This window comes from Dreissena polymorpha, chromosome 6 (genome assembly GCF_020536995.1).
Source record: "Dreissena polymorpha isolate Duluth1 chromosome 6, UMN_Dpol_1.0, whole genome shotgun sequence".
In the NCBI taxonomy this organism is placed as follows: domain Eukaryota; kingdom Metazoa; phylum Mollusca; class Bivalvia; order Myida; family Dreissenidae; genus Dreissena; species Dreissena polymorpha.
Window position 1 is genome coordinate 14,402,096 of NC_068360.1, and position 19,926 is coordinate 14,422,021.

Here is a 19,926-nt window from a genome sequence, read left to right on the forward strand (position 1 = left end):
TAGCAATGTATCCATTTATTTACTGCTAACCATATGCCTAGAATACAAATATATAAATAAATGCCTAAAAAACATTTATCAAATTAGCGCAAGTAAACAGATACCACAACAGACTCACATGTATCTAAATTCAATACCACAACCGTATGCATTTAAAACACAAAATAAACAACTGCAAACGTATTCCAGCACAATTTTAAACATTCCATAAAAATATCACAATATTTATTTGCATACATAGGTACCAAACGAACATATTCAGTTAGGTGGAGCATACTCACGCATTAAAAGTTTTAGGAGCAAAAGCATTTTAACACATGATGACATGTTTAAGCAAAACAAACGATTAAAAAGAATGGTATGCAATAGCCTCTGTCCACCAAAATCAATTCAAAGTCATCAGATCTAATGAAAAGAGGTTCTTTTCACTGAAAACTATTTCTTTTGTACAAATGCATTTAATCAAATTATTTCATAAAAGGCTTGGCGTGAATGAATTGACGACTATCTACTGCTTTTTGTACTTAATCGAACAACTGAACAGGCATCACACGGCGACGCTTCTGCAAGAAACCATCCAATAAAATAATTACCGATTATCTTTATTAATGTTAATTGGCACAATTATTTCATGTTTTTTTATACAACATAAAAAAGTTCTAGGTTACATATCATAAGAAGTGCACATTTGAATACCTTGGTATGAAGGCATAGAATAATTAATTATTCAAACTAAAATCCACCAGAACACTTAAGTGCAAGGTAAATACTACAGTTCAAGGTCACAGCCATGAGAAAAAAATCAAGGTCAAATGATAAGAAGAAGCCATGAAGAAAATACCAAATTTCGACTAAAGGATAATATTATTAAGGAAACAGAATCATAAGGAGCCATAAATACACCAAAGTTCATTGTCACAGGATCTAAAGGAGCTATAAATACACCAAAGTTCATTGTCACAGGATCTTAAGGAGACATGAAAACACTGAAGTTCAAGGTCACAGGATCTAAAGGAGCTATAAATATGCCAATGTTCAAGGTCACAGGTTTTTAAGGAGACATGAAAACACCAAAGTTCAAAGTAACAGGATCTTAAGGAGCCATGAAAACACCAAAGTTCAAAGTCACAGGATCTTAAGGAGCCATGAAAACACCAAAGTTCAAGGTCACAGATTATTGTTCAAGGTCACAGGATCATAAGGAGCCATGAGATGATGAGAAGCATGCCTCCATAGGGCGTAATCTTTCGGATGCGGCCGTCTTTTGTTATTGCCTGGTAGTAACAGCTCCCGGAGAATATCAGCATCCCTGTTGCCATCGTGCAACCGACCTAAAATAAATCATGGCCTGTAGTGATATAAGAAGCGACAACATTTACAGCAACACAGACATAATAAGAATTAGAGCACCACATAACGCGTGCCAACACTTGGCTATGGGTGCAGTTTTTAATAAATAAAGTTTGTCAGAATTTTTTTTTTTTAGAGGTCACAGTGACCTTGATCTTTGACCTAGTGACCCAAAAATGGATGTGGCGTGTAGAACTCATCAAGGTGCATCTACATATGAAGTTTCAAAGTTGTAGATGGAAGTAATTTGATTTTAGAGACAAGTGTCAAGGTTTTAGCATGACACGGATGGCGGACGACGAGCTGGCTCCATGGGTTTTCTCCGAAAACAGCCGAGCTTAAAATTGTTGAATTGATGTCTCCACCAAATAAACATTGTTTATGAATGGCTGCACTTTCCAAGCTTGCTTTGCAAAATTCTGAACACAACTACAAACATCATACATAAACAACAAGGGAGAATTTCTCCTTATTGATCATAATACACCCGTGAAGTTTCCAGATGAAATGTTGTATTATATTCAAGATATGGCCCTGAAAAGTAAAATCTTACAAAAACAATTAAGGGCAATAACTCTTATTTAAGAAACTCAACGTGCTCGTATGGTTCTTGTGCATGGCACTTCTCCTCATTGACACCTATACATATACAATAACAAATAAATAATACAGTTTACTCCCTAAATACCAAAATGCTGTCAGGAACAAATTTTCTGTTTTCAGGAATATTTGGTTAACTGAGAGTTCAAGGAAAGTTACAATAATTCATGTGTTTTTAATTATTCAAATGCGCCATATATGCAGACACGATACTAATACATGAGCTGCATCAAATACAAAATGTTCTTATGCCATCTGTGACCAGCGTAGCTCTAGACCAGCCTCCACATTCACACAGTCTGGTCAGAAGCAAAGCTGTCTGATATAAAGGTAATGCAAGGTTTTGTGGTAGCTCTAGACCAGCCTCCACATTCACACAGTCTGTTCAGAAGCAAAGCTGTCTGATATAAAGGTAATGCAAGGTTTTGTGGTAGCTCTAGACCAGCCTCCACATTCACACAGTCTGTTCAGAAGCAAAGCTGTCTGATATAAAGGTAATGCAAGGTTTTGTGGTAGCTCTAGACCAGCCTCCACATTCACACAGTCTGTTCAGAAGCAAAGCTGTCTGATATAAAGGTAATGCAAGGTTTTGTGGAGCTCCTGACCAGACTGTACAACACGTGCAAGCTTGCCTTCAACTATTGCAGGCTGCATAATGGCTTAAGACCTATTTTGCATGACACTTCTCAAAGCATGACTATAACACATGTTAAGAAATGTAGAATACATCTAAATCATTCAAAATGTATGACCAAATGAAGAACAAAACAAATTTGAACCCACCACAATTATTCATCAGCCTTGTTGAAACTAATTATGCATTAATTATTATTAAATGTCCTATTTTAGAATTGCACATTTCATTTTCCACACAATCTCCGCAAGTCTGTTCATCCTCGCAAAAAGAGAGTAAAACTGCAAAAGGACCATGAAAAAGTTTTATTCATTACCATTAAGACATATTCTGGTCAAGCCACCAATTTGTAGTTGAATAGCCAGTAAATTTGAATTTCGGCCAATCATTGTTTTGAGGTTATCAGATCTGATGGCTTAGGTAATGGTTTCTGTATTTTGCCTAGTCCTATAATCCCACATATTAAACTGTGTGAGGGAATAGCGCAGAATGGTATTTTTATATTGCAATCTCATAGATTTGTTAAGTAAGTTATTCAAATGATTTAGATAATAGGCTAAATTAAACATCATACCGGAGTAAAATGAAAATGGCTATACATGTTTTCAACCAATATAAAAACCAGGACAGATCCACAAGTAACTAAGGTTTTATGCTCTTTGCTACTCAACTTAGGGTTGGAAAGGTATACTTTAAAACTTTACTCTAGTAAGACAAGCCTTAAACTTAATATGATTTTCTAAGGGACTACAAAAGTGTCAAACTGCCTAGCTGAGTGGTAAAGGGTAAACCCTCTCCCACTCGGAAGCCAAGTGAAAAAGGAAAACAGCATAAAACAGAACAGTCTGCGAGTAACTCACAGTCTGTTCAGGTCTTATGCTGTTTGCTGCTCATCAGTATCTAAGGGTTGAAAATGAAGCTTTTAAAATTTGGATCTAGTAAGAAAGTAAAGTAAAAGTAGTAAAATTGAACTTTCTGCAGGACTACAGATGCGTCAAAATAAGTATCAGAATGGTAAAGGGTTGTACCAAGTTAGGATTCCTTGTCAGTGGTACAGCCATCATTGCCACCGAGTGAAACAGATGCATCTTGTTTCCTGACTCAAATACCTGAAATGGTGAAAAAGTAACTGGTAATACAAGGTTTGTATGAGGAAATAAGTTATCCTAACTTCATCATATTTGTACACAAGTCCTGATTGAGCAAATGCACAATCCTACAAACATGACCAATGCACAAAGTAATATTAAGACAGTTGAGAATGTGTTTTATGGTGTGTATACTTCTTGTAAAAATACATGATATCATAAACACATTAATTACACAGTAATCAAAGATTAATAATGACAACAATTCAGACCCCTTGTTGATGTTAATACAGTAATAATACATATTCCAAATTCATGTTGAAAGATTTGTTTTGTAATGAAACTAGTGTTAAGCAAAAATATTATGCACGGTAAAAATATTTTAAATATTGTGGGAACATACAAACATAGAAAGAAAAACTTTAAAATAATTAACTTATTGATTTTACAATTAAAAGGAGGCTTAACTGGATTTTCACCAACTGCAATGGCTTATCTTGGGTAACATTTTACGCACATACACTAAGCCCCATTTCCCCAGCGTGAGGTTAAAATGTATGCACATTACAAAATAACTATTTCAAGTCTATAAGAGACAAATGTCATTAACACTAACTATAATTCCGAAGAACCATTCTTTTTATTCAATCACATTTAAAATGGTTCTTGGTACATGTTATGAAATTATAAACTATAAAGCACATATAAAGCACACAACTAGTAATCTCTGTTTGGAAATGCATCCATCGATGAGCCAATGAAATTAAGATAAGATAGGGTCCACAGATTCGTCTTATAAAACATCGTACGACATTTTCATCTTACGATGCAATTTTTGAAGCTCCATATATACGTAACCGTCACATTTATAATTACATTTGTTGAACATTTCCATCTATTTCCAAAGATGTCAAATATCCATTATATTTGAAACATACATATCATAATAACTTATATTTTAAAATTACAAAATGCAATTGTAAGTTAACAATGTCGTACGATCTTTAATAAGACGGACCCCTGAAGATTGCAAAAAAAATTAAGAAATCTAGAGGATGATTAGGCTTCATATGTTGAATTCAACATATTTGACCTAGTTTAAAAAATAGGGAAATATATAATGTGATTTAGCAAATACCGGTACATATTGACCTGTAAATCTACATAATCAAACAATCACAACTAACTTGGAAATGTGAGGACTCTTAAAAGCTGTAACCCAGATTTTCAAAAAAGTATACAAATGTATAGATAATTTTGCCTTTTTGACAAGCTGAATTACCAAATTGAATTGCCTATTATATAAACCGATTTTTCCGTCTCTTTTGAAAATATTAAAAAATATCTTGCAGAACAATCAGAAGCCAACGTTTAACCTTTGTAAATGAAGCAATATACATGTTTACATTTTAAAGCAATCTTCAGATATCATTAGCTATTATGTTTAAATTTGCTCGCCAAACAGCAAAAACATTATAACTTACAAATATCATCATTTTTTTGTATATTTTTGGATCAATTATTCTTTGCTGAATTGAAAAACGGATTGATTAGCAGCTATGAAACAGCATCATAGCATTAACATTTCTGCACTGAAAAACTATAAATAAACAAGCTGTCTTTTATCTTAGATTTTTTTTAATCATTGAAAGTATACTTTACTCACATTCTTAAGTTTTTGTTCTTCTTCATTCCCTTCATGGTTAAAAGCTGAAAAAATATACCATCGTTTATATAAACAACAGCTGTCAAGAGGACAGCGCGCTCAACTATTCGAGTGCTTGACAGTATAACATAAGCCATCATAAGGGAATTGTTAGTTTAAACCTATTTATTTTAGCTCGATTGCATCCGAAGCCTAAGGCTTATATAAACACTCTCGAGTCCATTTCTTGGGCCTAGAACCAGTACTTGGTGTCTTTGGGGAATATCTAAAGAACGCTTCTACGGTGAAGATCGAACCCGTGACCTTCCGGTCGCTAGGCGGACACCATATCCATTACACCATGGCGACCTCAATACCACAATGGGAAATTGTTCATATTCAATAATTTATTATACGATATTTCAAAAAAAAAAGGGGGGGGGGGTTGAGAGGGAATATAATGTGGGGTGTGATCATTTATTAAACGATTTTTCAAAAATATTTTTATTTTATTTTTTTTTTGGGGGGGGGGGGGGGGGTAAGGGGGGGTATAATGTGGGGTGTGGTAATTTATTAGATGATGTTTAAAAAAAAATGGAGGGGGTGAGAGGGGGGTATAATGTGGTGTGTGGTTATTTGATGATGTTTAAAAAAAAAATGGGGGGGGGGAGGTTGGGGGGGAAGGGATTCTGGGTAGGGGCGTGGGGTATTGTTTGGGTGGAATCCATTGTGGTATTCAGGTAAGTGTTGTTTGAACCCGTGACCTTCCGGTCACTAGGCGGACACCATATCCATTACACCATGGCGACCTCAATACCACAATGGGAAATTGTTCATATTCAATAATTTATTATACGATATTTCAAAAAAAAAAAAGGGGGGGTTGAGAGGGAATATAATGTGGGGTGTGATCATTTATTAAACGATTTTTCAAAAATATTTTTATTTTATTTTTTTTGGGGTGGGGGTGGGGGTAAGGGGGGGGGTATAATGTGGGTTGTGGTAATTTATTAGATGATGTTTAAAAAAAAATTTGGAGGGGGTGAGAGGGGGGTATAATTTGGTGTGTGGTTATTCGATGATGTTTAAAAAAAAATGGGGGGGGGGGAGGTTGGGGGGGAAGGGATTCTGGGTAAGGGCGTGGGGTATTGTTTGGGTGGAATCCATTGTGGTATTCAGGTAAGTGTTGTTTTGTCAAAGTAATAATAAAATGTGATCATAATTAAGAAGTAATGGCAATTTAAGCAAAATGTTCAATTATCTAAGTGTAAAAGGGGCCATAATTATGTCAAAATGATTGATACAGTGGCCTGCTCTTGTTTATAGGTTGGGGTCATGTTGGTAAACAAGTATGCAACATATAAAAGCAATATGTCAAAGGATATAGGAAATATTTGGGGTAGTACGCAAACTTTAACATAGATTTATCAATAATATGCATATTCTAAGTATAAAAGGGGCATTAATTATGACAAAATGCTTGATAGAGTTGTCTGCTCTTGTTTATAGGTTTGGGTGATGATGGTTAACAAGTATGCAAAATATGAAAGCAATATGTCAAGGGACAATGAAAATAAATGGCGTAGTACGAAAACTTTAACATTTGCTGCATATTCTAAGTGGAAAAGGGGCCATAATTATAACAAAATGCTTGATAGAGTTGTCTGCTCTTGTTTATAGGTTGGGGTCATGTTGGTAAACAAGTATGCAAAATATGAAAGCAATATGTCAAGGGAAAAAGAAAAAACTTGGGGTAGTACGAAAACTTTAACATTTGCACGCTAACACTAACGCAGACGCTAACGCAGATGCTTATGCCGACGCCGGGGTGAGTAGGAAAGCTCCACTATATATATTTTATATATAATAGTCGAGCTAAAAACAAAAAAGCATAACCTATGTCACAAGAATATCACAGTGTTTTTATTTGGACATATTACAAGTACTTGAATTCTTACATATTTTTTATAAATGGTACAGCGGGATTCCCAATGGTCATGGCACTGAGATATATTTTTTTGAACAGCATGCATTCAATGTTCATGTTGTTAGTGTTTGGCAGAGAGAACCTGACTCAAGGCACCGACTTTGTGAGAAATAGGCTCAACTCATTGACAATCAGAGGACCAGGCTTAATTCCCTGATAATGCTTCAGACGTTGTCACTTTTATACAAAGCACAGATTTGGTATTAGCTAAGAAAAAAATGTTGTTCCTGTTCAGAAATTAACAGCCACAGGGTAGCTACCATCACCTGTCTAAACTAGAACAGGTGGTTGTCTTCTCACTCTGAAAAGGACACAATAGACTAAACCGCTATCATGTTTTGCAAAGTCAGAAGAAACGAGTCACTGTGACCTAGTGACCTGAAAATCAAAAGGGGTCATCTGCCAGTCATGATCAATGTTCCTATGAAGTTTCATGATCCTAGGCGTAAGCATTCTTAAGTTATCATCCGGAAACCATTTTACTGTTTCGAGTCACTGTTACCTTGACCTTTGACCTAGTGACCTGAAAATCAATAGGGGTCATCTGCCAGTCATGATCAATGTACCTATGAAGTTTCATGGTCCTAGGCCTAAGCATTCTTGAGTTCAGGCCTTTTCCGCCCTATGCCACGGGTCCGAATTTCGGCCCATTCCCAATGCAAATCTGGTTTGTTTTTTTTTCCAATTGTTTTTTTTTTTCCAAATTCCAAAAAAATAAAAAAAAAAATTTTTTTTTTTTTTTTTTAACCTTTAAATATATAAGTTAACCTGATTCCAGTATAGAAAATAGAAAAATATTGCATTATTAAATTATCTGTTGCCTTGAATTTGTTTAAACAGTAAAATATGTTAAATTAATCATTTAAGACTTTCCTTATTTTCCTCAAAGTCCAACGTTTCGCACTATTTTTTCCCCCTCAAAAAGGCCAGGCCCTTTCCCCCTAATCAGATAAAAAAAATGCACTTATCACTCATGTTCATAAAATTTTAATAATATGTTATCAAAAAAGTCATTATTTACCAGTTAACGGCTTCTTTAAACAAGGGCTGTTTGTAAAACATGCATGCCCCCCATATGGGCTGTCAGTTGTAGTGGAAGCCATTGTGTGAATACGTTTTTTGGCACTGTGACCTTGACCTTTGACATAGTGACCTGAAAATCAGTAGGGTTCATCTGCGAGTCATGATAAATGTACCTTTGAAGTTTCATGATCCTAGGCGTAAGCGTTCTTGAGTTATGATCCGGAAACTATTTTCTAAGTTGAGTCACCGTGACCTTGACCTTTGACCTAGTGACCTGAAAATCAATAGGGTCATCTGCGAGTAATGATCAATCTACCTATGAAGTTTCATTATCCTAGCCGTAAGCGTTCTTGAGTTATCATCCGGAAACCATTTTAATTCTTCAAGTCACCGTGACCTTTATCCTAGTGACCTGAAAATCAAGAGAGGTCATCTGCGAGTCATGATCAATGTACCTGTCAAGTTTCGTGATCCTAGGCGTAAGCGTTCTTGACTTATCATCCCGAAACCATTTTACTGTTTCGGGTCACCATGACCTTTACTTTGGCCTAGTGACCTGAAAATCAATAGTGGTCATCTGTGAGTCATTATCAATGTACCTATGAAGTTTCATGATCCTAGGCCTAAGCGTTCTTGAGTTATCATCCGGAAACCATTTTACAATTTCAGGTCACCGTGACCTTGACCTTTGACCTAATGACCTGTAAATCAATAGGGTCATGATTTATCATCCGGAAACCATCTGGTGGATGGACATACGGACATACAGACGGACGGACCGACATGAGCAAAACAATATACCCCCTCTTCTTTGAAGGGGGGCATAAATATAACAAACACTATTTACATGCAATTATTTTTCCCAATTGAGCCAGTTTTGCGTTTATTTTTTTCCCAAAATGGGGTTTTTCATGACGCGAAATTCCCTAAATTTCAGTGTGGCGTTTTCCCAAAATGGAGCGGAAAAGGCCTGAAGTTATCATCCAGAAACCATTTTACTATTTCAAGTCACTGTGACCTTGACCTTTGACCTAGTGACCTGAAAATCAATAGGGGTCATCTGCCAGTCATGATCAATGTACCAATGAAGTTTCATGATCCTAGGCCTAAGCGTTCTTGAGTTATCGTCCGGAAACCATCTGGTGGACAGACGGACCGACATGTGCAAAACAATACAACCCTCTTGTTCGAAAGGGGGCATAATAAAAGCATTATAGTGAGCTTAAAAGATGGGTGGGAAAAAATATGCCCCATAAACAATTGGTTCAACTTTCTACAATAACACTTATTTCCATCAAAACTATTTTCAGTTTACAAACGCCAGTTGTTGATGAATTGACCAGGGCCCGTTGGTGAATACGGGCCCTGGTGCAGTCTTTGACCACACTGATCTAGATTGAAACATGATCTTCATATTGTGAAGATAAACATCCTGACCAAGGTTCATCACAAGTGAGTCATATATGTGGCTTCAAGAATTACTTAATTTTTACATTCATCTGAGCCAGATTCAAACGGGGCTTCGATTTTGTCTAGATAAACATTCAAACCTAGTTTCATCAAGCTTCATTCATTTTAAGTGGTAAGAGTTTTTGAAGATTAAACCCGGTGACCAAGTTTTTACATGCAAATAACCCATTTTGTAACTTGGCCTAAATATTGTAAAGATAAACATTCTGACAAATTTTCATCAAGATTGTGTCACATTCATAAATATGGAATCTACAGTGGAAACAAGGTTTTCCTTTCTAAAATATGACCTGGTGATCTGGTTTTGGAACACAGATATTGTCAAGACAATCATTCTTTAGAAGTTTCATCAAGTCATGGTACCTCTAGCCTGATATCAAGGTTTTTCAAGATTTTACCTAGTGACCTACATTTTTGCATGAACATACCCCAGATTTCAACTCATTCTAGATTATGTCAAGATAAACATTCTTACCAAGCTTCATCAAGAACTAGATTAAGGTAGTGCACCCCTAATGGGCACATATCCAAATATAATCTAATTATTTTCCTAATCAGCATCATTTCACTGAACTACGTGCAAATTTGTAGGTAGGCTTTCCACGCTTTTTAAAAAAAGGGCTGTTTGTAAAACATGCATGCCCCCCATATGGGCTCTCCGTTGTAGTGACAGCCAATGTGTGAATATGTTTTTTTGTCACTGTGACCTTGACCTTTGACCTAGTGACCTGAATATTAATAGGGGTCATCTGCCATGCATAATCAATGTACCTATGAAGTTTCATGATCCTAGCCATAAGAGTTCTTGAGTTATCATCCGGAAACCATTTTACTATTTCGGGTCACCGTGACCTTGACCTTTAACCTAGTGACCTGAAAATCAATAGGGGTCATCTGCGAGTCATGATCAATCTACCTATCAAGTTTCATGATCCAAGGAATAAGCGTTCTTGAGTTATCTTCCGGAAACCATTTTACTATTTCAGGTCACTGTGACCTTGACCTTTGACCTAGTGACCTGAAAATCAATAGGGGTCATCTGCGAGTCATGATCAATGTACATATGAAGTTTCATGATCCTTGGCCTAAGCGTTCTTGAGTTATCATCCGGAAACCATTTTACTATTTCAGGTCACCGTGACCTTGACCTTTGACCTAGTGACCTGAAAATCAATAGGGGTCATTTGCCAGCCATTATCAATCTACCTATGAAGTTTCATGATCCTAGGCATAAGCGTTCTTGAGTTATCATCCGGAAACCATTTTACTATTTCGGGTCACTGTGACCTTGATCTTTGACCTAGTGACCTGAAAATCAATAGGGGTCATAGTCATGATCAATCTAGCTATCAAGTTTCATGATCCTAGGCCTAAGCATTCTTGAGTTATCATCCGGAAACCACCTGGTGGACCGACAGACCGACATACCGACCGACATGTGCAAAGCAATATACCCCCTCTTCTTCGAAGGGGGGCATAAAAATATACCGATTTTTTTCAAAACCACCCTCACGCTCGGCTTTTGTCCAGTTTATTTTCACCCCTGGCGTATATAAAAGTTCCATAATTAATTCAAATTTCCAAATATGGGCATGCAGTTGGTGTGTACAGATGCAGTAAAGGTGTTTAAAGTTTAAACAAGATGAAATAAGTATTCTTTTACAGACATTTATTTTTTACAAATTTTTATCTATGGAATGGCGCCATGAAATGTAAGTGATTTCAGCCCAGTAAAAATTGGGTCGGTTAAAAACAAAGTGTCATAAAATTCAAAATAGTATCATTTAAGTTATATTTTAAACTTAGTTTTTATAGAAACACTATATACAGCAAAAATACCAAGAAATAGACAGATTTACCGTTTACTTTTTTTAAATAAAAATAAAAATGCAACATGCATCATTCGTATTTTCAGCAGTAAATTACCCAATTTAGCCATAACGTTGTAATTTTAAAAATTGAAGGATGTGCATACAATTTTCAACATATTTAACAATAAACATAGCTTATATGCTATATTAAATTAAATTACGTAAGAAAAGAAATAAAAGGCGTCGCAAAAAGTATGCGATGCCGGCAGGATTCGAACCTGCGCGGTAAGAAACCAAAAGGTTCAAGTCCATCGCCTTAACAACTCGGCCACGACAACTTCACATCAGTGCAATTTTAAATTAAATATCCATAAGTAAACAGGTAAAAAGGCTCGTCAATCTTTGAAGAAATCGCGACATCATATTTTTATGTCCCCCACTATAGTAGTGGGGGACATATTGTTTTTGCCCTGTCTGTTGGTCTGTCTGTTGGTCTGTTTGCGCCAACTTAAACATTTTGCAATAACTTTTGCTATATTGAAGATAGCAACTTCATATTTGGCATGCATGTGTATCTCATGAAGCTGCACATTTTGAGTGGTGAAAGGTCAAGGTCGAGGTCATCCTTCAAGGTCAGAGGTCAAATATATATGGCCAAAATCGCTCATTTTATGAATACTTTTACAATTTTGAAGATAGCTTTTTCATATTTGGCATGCATGTGTATCTCATGAAGCTGCACATTTTGAGTGGTGAAAGGTCAAGGTCATCCTTCAAGGTCAGAGGTCAAATATATGTGGCCCAAATCGCTTATTTTATGAATACTTTTGCAATATTGAATATAGCAACTTGATATTTGGCATGCATGTGTATCTCATGGAGCTGCACATTTTGAGTGGTGAAAGGTCAAGGTCAAGTTCATCCTTCACAAGGTCAAGGTCATCCTTCAAAGTCAAACGTCATATAGGGGGACATTGTGTTTCACAAACGCATCTTGTTCAGATGATAATTGGATCAAAGTCAATATTTATAGTGAAAATAATGTATTCTAAATGAATTATGTAAACACATATCAAAATTCGAAGTTTGAAAAAAATGAAATGCATCTCTCGGAAAGAACCGATCATTGAAGATTGGCAATGATCGTAAAATAAATCGCTGGAAATCATTAGAGGTGCGCTACCTTAAATAAAAAATCTGGCCTTTAGAGGGGTAACAAGACTTTTCTCAGACTCTACCTGCTGACTTAGTTATAAGAAGTGTCACAAGGACAAATTTGGACCTGTTCAGTTTGGTTTAAAGTCACTGTGATATGTTTATTAGATTGACAGAATTTAATTCTCAGAAACACGTCATGTATTATAACTACAAATATTAATCCTACAAACTGTGAAAAAACAATCAGATCATAATGTGTGCCAGTCTTATTTATTATGCCTCTTTTAAATTATATTGTTGTTCACAGATTAAACACAAGTAAATACATGTTAAAACACTGTATTATGTGAATTGGGAATAAGACATCAAACTGGGAATGGACATCAGTTTGGTGATTTTCTCAAACAAAACTATTCATTTCATGATCTACATATATTTTTGTAATATATTATCTATAATTTAAGCTTAATAACAAATTTTCCATGACTTTTTCATTAACAGTGATTGAATTTGTATCATTTAAAGTGTATTTTTAAGCTGTGTCCATGCGCGGCATGGACACATTTTCATTTCATGAGGATTTTTTTTTAATTAATAAAAAATCCACTTTTGAAGTAAAATAAATTTAAATGATGCTATTATACATGCAAGTATATGTTTTAATTATAATTTGCAAAACTAGATAAATGCAACATATAAAACTGTATATTATGCACTTTTGATAAAACACAATTTTTTCCCAAATTGATGTCTTATTACCAATTCACATAATACAGTGTTTTAAGATGATAGTGTGTATATAAGAAAGAGAACTTGAACATTAAGGGGAGATAGAAACTGGCGGAACTCCGTAATAGAACATTGTAAATTTATGTGTACATCTTGTTATTAAATATATCGTCACAACTGTATTCTGTGTTTGAGCTAATTCCCTTAAAGAAGTATTATTCACAAGGACCGGGAACTTCCTTTGTGAAAGAAGCATGTGACTCCGATTCAAACTCAGGCTATTTATTACTTGATGTCTCCATCATCCAAACACTTGATAATCAACCTATTGAGAATTTCGGAACTGAATTTGGGGAAAATGCTTTAATATAGGAAATATGACCCAATAATGTCTCAACAGTTGGCTGAAAAAAGCTCTGACCTTATCCAAGAGCTTCAAGTGCACTCCTAAAACAAGAATATCAGTAAAATTGATGGATACTCCCAATGATGCTTTGTAGATATATATATAGGTTAATTGTGTGCGAAAGGCCCTGTGAGAAACTGTAACAAAAGTGTGATGGCAAAAATCTATTATTAGCCTTGGTGACCTTGACCGCAGTGACCTCAAACCTCATCGAAAGGTAGAGGTCCATGCAAGGTACCTACATGCAAAATATGTAAGAGATCTGTAAAATATTGAAGGCGCTGTGAGAAACTGTAAGAAAAATGTGATGGATTAAGGTCAAACTGGCAACTGTATGCTTCCCATGTATATATTCTATTTATATCAAATCTCGGGTCTAGTCCATATAAACGGACTCCCAGAGCCTTTGATAATTTTTGCTATGGCGGCTCTGGGAGTCCATATTCACTCGTTCATAAAGACAAGAGCAAATCTGCGCACAGATTTCGTGCGCATAACTAAGCAGACGTCGTTCGAGACAAATTGAGGAAAATAATGAATAAACTTCATAAACATAAATTGACCTGAATGGCAACCTACGGATGTTATCCTATGCATGCACCCAATAAAAACACTACGATGTTTCAACACACTTTTCTCGCTGACATGTTTATGTTTAAATTTAAATCAGTGTATTCTGTATCGAATACCACATTGTTATCGACTTTAATAGGCTCCAACACATAACCCGAAGTGCAAAATATTGTTGTACTGCCACCTAACCAACAGTGCTTTCCACAGGATTTTTGACTGATGCCCCAGGGCTGATAGGGGTGGTTTGGGAGGGGTGTCTTCTCCTGACGTTGATTTTTTTAATTGAACGTGTCAATTGACGTTCTGTGGTGCGTTATAGCTCAAAGAAAAACAGCGTCAAAAGACGCCATTTGGTGCGCTATGACACTTCAAGAAATTCCCTAAGTCATTATAAAATATATATTGTTAAATTGTTTTAAAACTTTCCAGCGTTGATAGCAAAATCCGGACTCGAACGATTCCCCAATATATCCGTTTCAACCCGACTCTATTACTGTATACTTACTTCTTTTCAAGTTTCTATTTATTACCCTGATAATCCCGTTAATTCTGTTTTTAAAAATCACTTTCTGGTAAATATTAACGATAAAAGCTCTCAATTATTTCTTTAACACAAACCTTGCCATTTTCTATAGTATCAAATAAATTTTAAGTGACTATTTATAAATTTGATAAAATATTGCCTCTGAACATGCGTCGATCCCCTGACGTGTTGTGTGCTTGTTAAAACACTCAATTCACGCACGCTTTCTATGCAAATGACGGGACGTTGTACATGCTGCATAATTTTTGCGCTCTTTTTAATTGAGAAAAATATTCGACACAAAATAACTGCACTGCTAATTTGAAGCAAGAGTATTTCAACATTGTGGTAATATTTACATTCGGAGTTGTGTTTCGGATTAAAAACGCGTTAACATCGACTTACGGGAATGGGTTTCCAATTACAAATTTAATTATTCCCATTTGAGATTTCAACAAATATTAACAGATGCGTTATGAATTCGACGATAATTTGTTTAAACACTTTACGAGTCGAATAAATGTTTTGACGGAATGATGCATGAAATTCACGTCCACGAGGATTACGGCCAGTTGCCATCATCAGTCTTCTAAGTGACTGTGGCAATTACATGTACGTCTTGAGTCGTCCGCATGATTTAACAGCAGGTATTGCCTTCTTACTGCTGTCGCTCATACAAAGCGTGCGCTGTCATTGGCCAATATTGACTTTCTAATAGAGCGACGCACCGCCTTTAGGCGGGCGTTAGTTGGATAAAGCGACAAAGGATCGTAAATCGGCTTTCAAAATTTTAGGCCAAGTCGATATCGCTTTGATCTAAAGCTGCATTAACTGTCAGAATACACTGATGGGAAAATTTCAGGCGCCCCGCGGACTCTGATTTCGAAATTCAAGCCCCCCGCTGAGGGACTGTTAAATTGCCTGTGGAAAGCACTGAACCAATATTGGATCAATTTTCCAATATGGCGGATACAGCGTGCGAAAGAAAAACTAAGTAAATAAAAAACTATTATTTCTTGCTTTAATGGTACCATTTGGATGAGTTTGTGGTTTAGACAGGTAAACTTTAATAAGTTCTTGTAGTTTCAGTTTTCCTTAACCCTTGCATTGTTGATAATATTTTGCACCCATGGACAAGAGAGAGCGCATTGCAACTCTCAGGGTTAATACCTTGTCTTTACCCACTTTCTTAGCTCATTTTGTGTTTGGTTTCTTCTTAGTCTTTAAACTCACAATTTTTTACGGCAGTTTTTTTATTTTTTAGATCTACTTATAGATCAAGATCAGCGGCCTATTGCACAATATATTTAAATAGCATGAATACTATTAGAATATAATACTGTGATTTCATTAACTTATTAGCATGCATATCATATCTATTAACTTAATTTTGCTATATTTTATTTCCATATTGTAGCTGTTTTATACTTGTTACATGGTATCCGGACAAACGGCACCCGGACAATTGGCACCCAGTGTTTTTTTGCATATGCGGACAGTCGGCACCCTGTAAATTTGTCAACCCAGACAATTGGCACCCGATTTAATTTTATACCCGCACAAACGGCAACCTATTTAAGTCCCCGATCATAGCCATATATAAGCGGCAGGTGCGCCTAGCAACGTAAAATCGTATAATTTATCTGCCTAATAAGGAATTCGCATTTTGTTTAATTATTATACGTTACAGTAATTGTTTCAATTTATCTTAAAGACGATCAAGATTCAAATTGTGCGTGTTTGTTTTTTTAATTTACTCTCGCGCAAAAATAAATGTTAAGATATAACTGAATTATGCATGAAATGCACAATTTTCACGAGGACAACATTGATGTTTTCATGAAAAGTCTCTAAAGTAACTGTCCACGATTTTATCGTGGAGGAGTACACAATATGGACTGAATAGTGTGCGTGGTGTAACAAAGGCACTGAAACTATAGATTGATATTGACACAGGGTTATTCAAGCATGACTAACCACAACCGCACGAATCTTCAGATGTGTAAACAACTCCTTTGCCCTTACGCAGAGGTTAATTATAAGGTAGTATATTAAAGCCAATTAACAACCACATTAAACAATGCCAACTTTTCGGTTTGACTGCGAACGTGAAACAATGGATATGATAACAGGACCCCTGTTAATTGATTGATTTTGACACGAAGCGTAGTCACCTTTTTTTGTTTATTTATGCGGGTATGTGTATTAAGTACACAAACCTGATTTATGTAAAGTTTATTTCTCGCTATACGAGACTAAGAATCAGTAAATGTTTTTTTTCCAATAAAGACATTTGAATTGATTTGATTTGTAGCGATCCGTCAACACATTATCGTACTGATTAGTCTGATCCGCTAATTGGTTGAAAAAAAATAGATCGCTTATTGTCATTATAAATAATACCTGATGGACATTGCGATAAAAAGTACCATCTCCGTGTATTGCGGTGTTTTCAAATTATATATTGTATACATATTATATTTGGGCAACAAAAATGCAAGCCAGTTGTAATTTCCATCCGGTAATGTTATTTGTTGTCAAATAGTACATGTATAATCAATTGCAAATAAAGCAAATCGCCTAAAAATGTCAGCAGCTGATTATCAAGCTAATCGAACAAAATTAAATATAATTTTCTTTCTTCTATTTAAGATTATTTTCATTTGCGGTTTGTTGTTTTTGGGAGAAATCATAAGTGAAGGAATTTTTTAATTGTCTTTGATGTTTGTTAATTGTTTAGAGATGTTATTAAACCAATTAGCAGATAACGATAATCAATCCACACTTATATTGGGTTTATTACACAGATTGTTGACGGGATTTATAATCATCTCTTTTACCAAACCAATTAGCGGATAAGACTAATTTGTTCAACAAGGTGCTGACGTGCTTTATCGATCGCCTTTTATCGGGTGCTGTTTGTCCGGGTTTACAATCAAATCGGGTGCCGATTGTCAGGGTCGACAAATTTACAGTATACAGGTGTATGCAAAAAAACACTGGGTGCCGATTGTCCGGGTGCTGTTTGTCCTACAATCTTGTTACATTTATACACATGTTTATATAATCGGTTCAAGGCTTATGTTGTCTATTTATGTCTTGCTGACTCAAAATAAATCTTGTCTTATCAGCAGCCCATTGGGCTATAAAGCTGAGAGTTGAATTATTGCAACTACTCTCGGGTCAGGGCTTTTTTACAATAAGATAATAAACCTAAGGTAATGCCCTTGAGGTTTGACATAAAAACAGTGAAAATTAACCAAATGTTCTTTAACAAAGAATGCACTAAAGAATAACCATGAGCTCCGTATGCAGCCATTGCAACCGCGACAGCGCCGGAAAGACCTGCAACTCTGACAAAATTATTCCCAGCCATCTCACGTATGTCGATCAGTGTTTTCACTTCTTTGATAACCTCTCGAGAAACCTTTCCGATTTGTTGTTGCTCCTTTCGAGTAAAAAATATGTTTGAAACTGCGCCTACGATATTGTTGACTTGCTCCATGACTTTGCTATTGCATGACAAAAAACATATGTATACTTGACACTTTCGGTTTAACCGGTAGCTTGCTTACGAAATAAGTGTCGCGAAAATATGTGTTAATTGTTCGACCTCCTTTTGAAGAGCATCGAGTTGTGCTTGATTTGTTGACAATTTGTTTAGTCTCTTTTCATTTTTTCCTTATATGGAAACGATAAGATCCTAAATGTTAATCTTTCATAGTATTTTATGTAAATTATATACTATATTTTGCTAGGCGGTACTTATTTTGCTGTCCAAACAAAATCACTATGACGAAATACAACCGGTTGGGCTTGATAGTTAAGCTTTTAATCAGGTGCCAATATCAATCTGCAAAGTTGTAAAGCCATTGTCAAATTACTATTTTTTTGGTGTTTATTCGTAAAATTCGTCGAAAAAAGCAGACAGATACATGGCGTTCAATTGGCAACGAATAATGAAAATCGGTTGTCACCGTGGATGCACACTGGTTTATCAGAGAAACCTGCAACTCCGGCCTCTGACTTGTCAGTTCCAGAGACGGTTTGGTACAGAAAAAAGAAACAGTTTCTTTGTGACAACACCAATTTACTATGTAAATGCAGGTATGAGCCTCTGATTCACGAACAAATCATGTTCTTCGTTAATTCTGTAAGGCAGTTATATTATTATACTTTTAATCTTGTGAACGACCCGGGCAGTGAAAAGTGTACAGCCAATGTCGCACTCAAACATTTTCAGTGCCCTCACACTACTTATGGGGAAGGGGTCCGCAGTCCTTAGGAGGGGGAATTTTTGCGGCGTTTCCCTTTTTGGGGGATTTTTTTACTTACGGGGGGTACTCTCTCATTATTACATTTGTACATGTTTGCACTATATTCATTGCATTTTTCATAATTTAGTATGTTTGCAAAGATTAAATTGAAATAGAATTGAGATATAATAATCACGAGACACAAATTTCAATTAAATAAAAAAAAAAAATTTTTTTTTTTTAGGAGGAATTTTTCCCCCCAAAAGGGGAAAAAAGTATACTTTTCAGGTGGGGGACTGCAGACGAAATTCGGCGGCAGATTTAATAGATTGAGGGCCCTGATTTTCCATATCAAGACAAGTGTTCTGCCTCTTATGCTAGCTGGGACACTTAATCAGCTTATGACCAATCCAGCCAAGTGATTGGAAAGTGAGATTCTTCAATGCCTTATTTGAATTCTTCCTCTAATTCAAGTCACGAGGATCAGGGTATGGCAAATCCCAAGGAACTGTAAATTCTACTGCCCCATGCTAGGTACCATTGTCAGCAGGCAAAACAAATTCACTCAACCTCTACCCTCAACCTCTACCCTAATGGGACTAAGTTTATACCATGAACAACACCCCCTTTTGGATATGTTTTTGTCCTGGAATACAGGGATTCGGGGTGTTGG

The 19,926-nt window shown here is 35.9% G+C and overlaps 2 protein-coding genes across 4 annotated transcripts in view; one reads left to right on the forward strand and one right to left on the reverse strand.

Moving 5' to 3' along the window:
• Nucleotides 1-18,628, reverse strand: LOC127836600 (transmembrane protein 256 homolog). 2 transcript variants are annotated; one of them, XR_008028836.1, is made up of 5 exons: nucleotides 18,295-18,628; nucleotides 5,339-5,382; nucleotides 3,613-3,693; nucleotides 1,132-1,331; nucleotides 1-1,047 (listed from the first exon to the last, which is right to left on the reverse strand). XR_008028836.1 is itself a non-coding variant. In XM_052363270.1 (4 exons), the coding sequence occupies exons 1-4, from the start codon at nucleotides 18,500-18,502 to the stop codon at nucleotides 1,188-1,190; spliced, it is 477 nt and encodes a 158-aa protein (XP_052219230.1). In that variant the 5' UTR covers nucleotides 18,503-18,628; the 3' UTR covers nucleotides 1-1,187. The 2 variants fall into 2 exon arrangements, 1 of the variants encoding a protein (XP_052219230.1); XM_052363270.1 differs by having other exon boundaries at nucleotides 1-1,331.
• The window catches only part of LOC127836593 (methionine--tRNA ligase, mitochondrial-like), a 27,017-nt gene continuing 25,712 nt past the window's right edge, over nucleotides 18,622-19,926 (forward strand). The window contains exon 1 of one of the 2 annotated variants that reach the window (XM_052363252.1): nucleotides 18,622-19,104. In XM_052363252.1, coding sequence (XP_052219212.1) covers nucleotides 18,933-19,104 — 172 coding nt within the window. In that variant the 5' untranslated portion in view covers nucleotides 18,622-18,932. Of the gene's footprint in view, nucleotides 19,105-19,456; nucleotides 19,683-19,926 lie in introns of those variants that run through there. The other variant, XM_052363253.1, reaches the window with a different exon arrangement.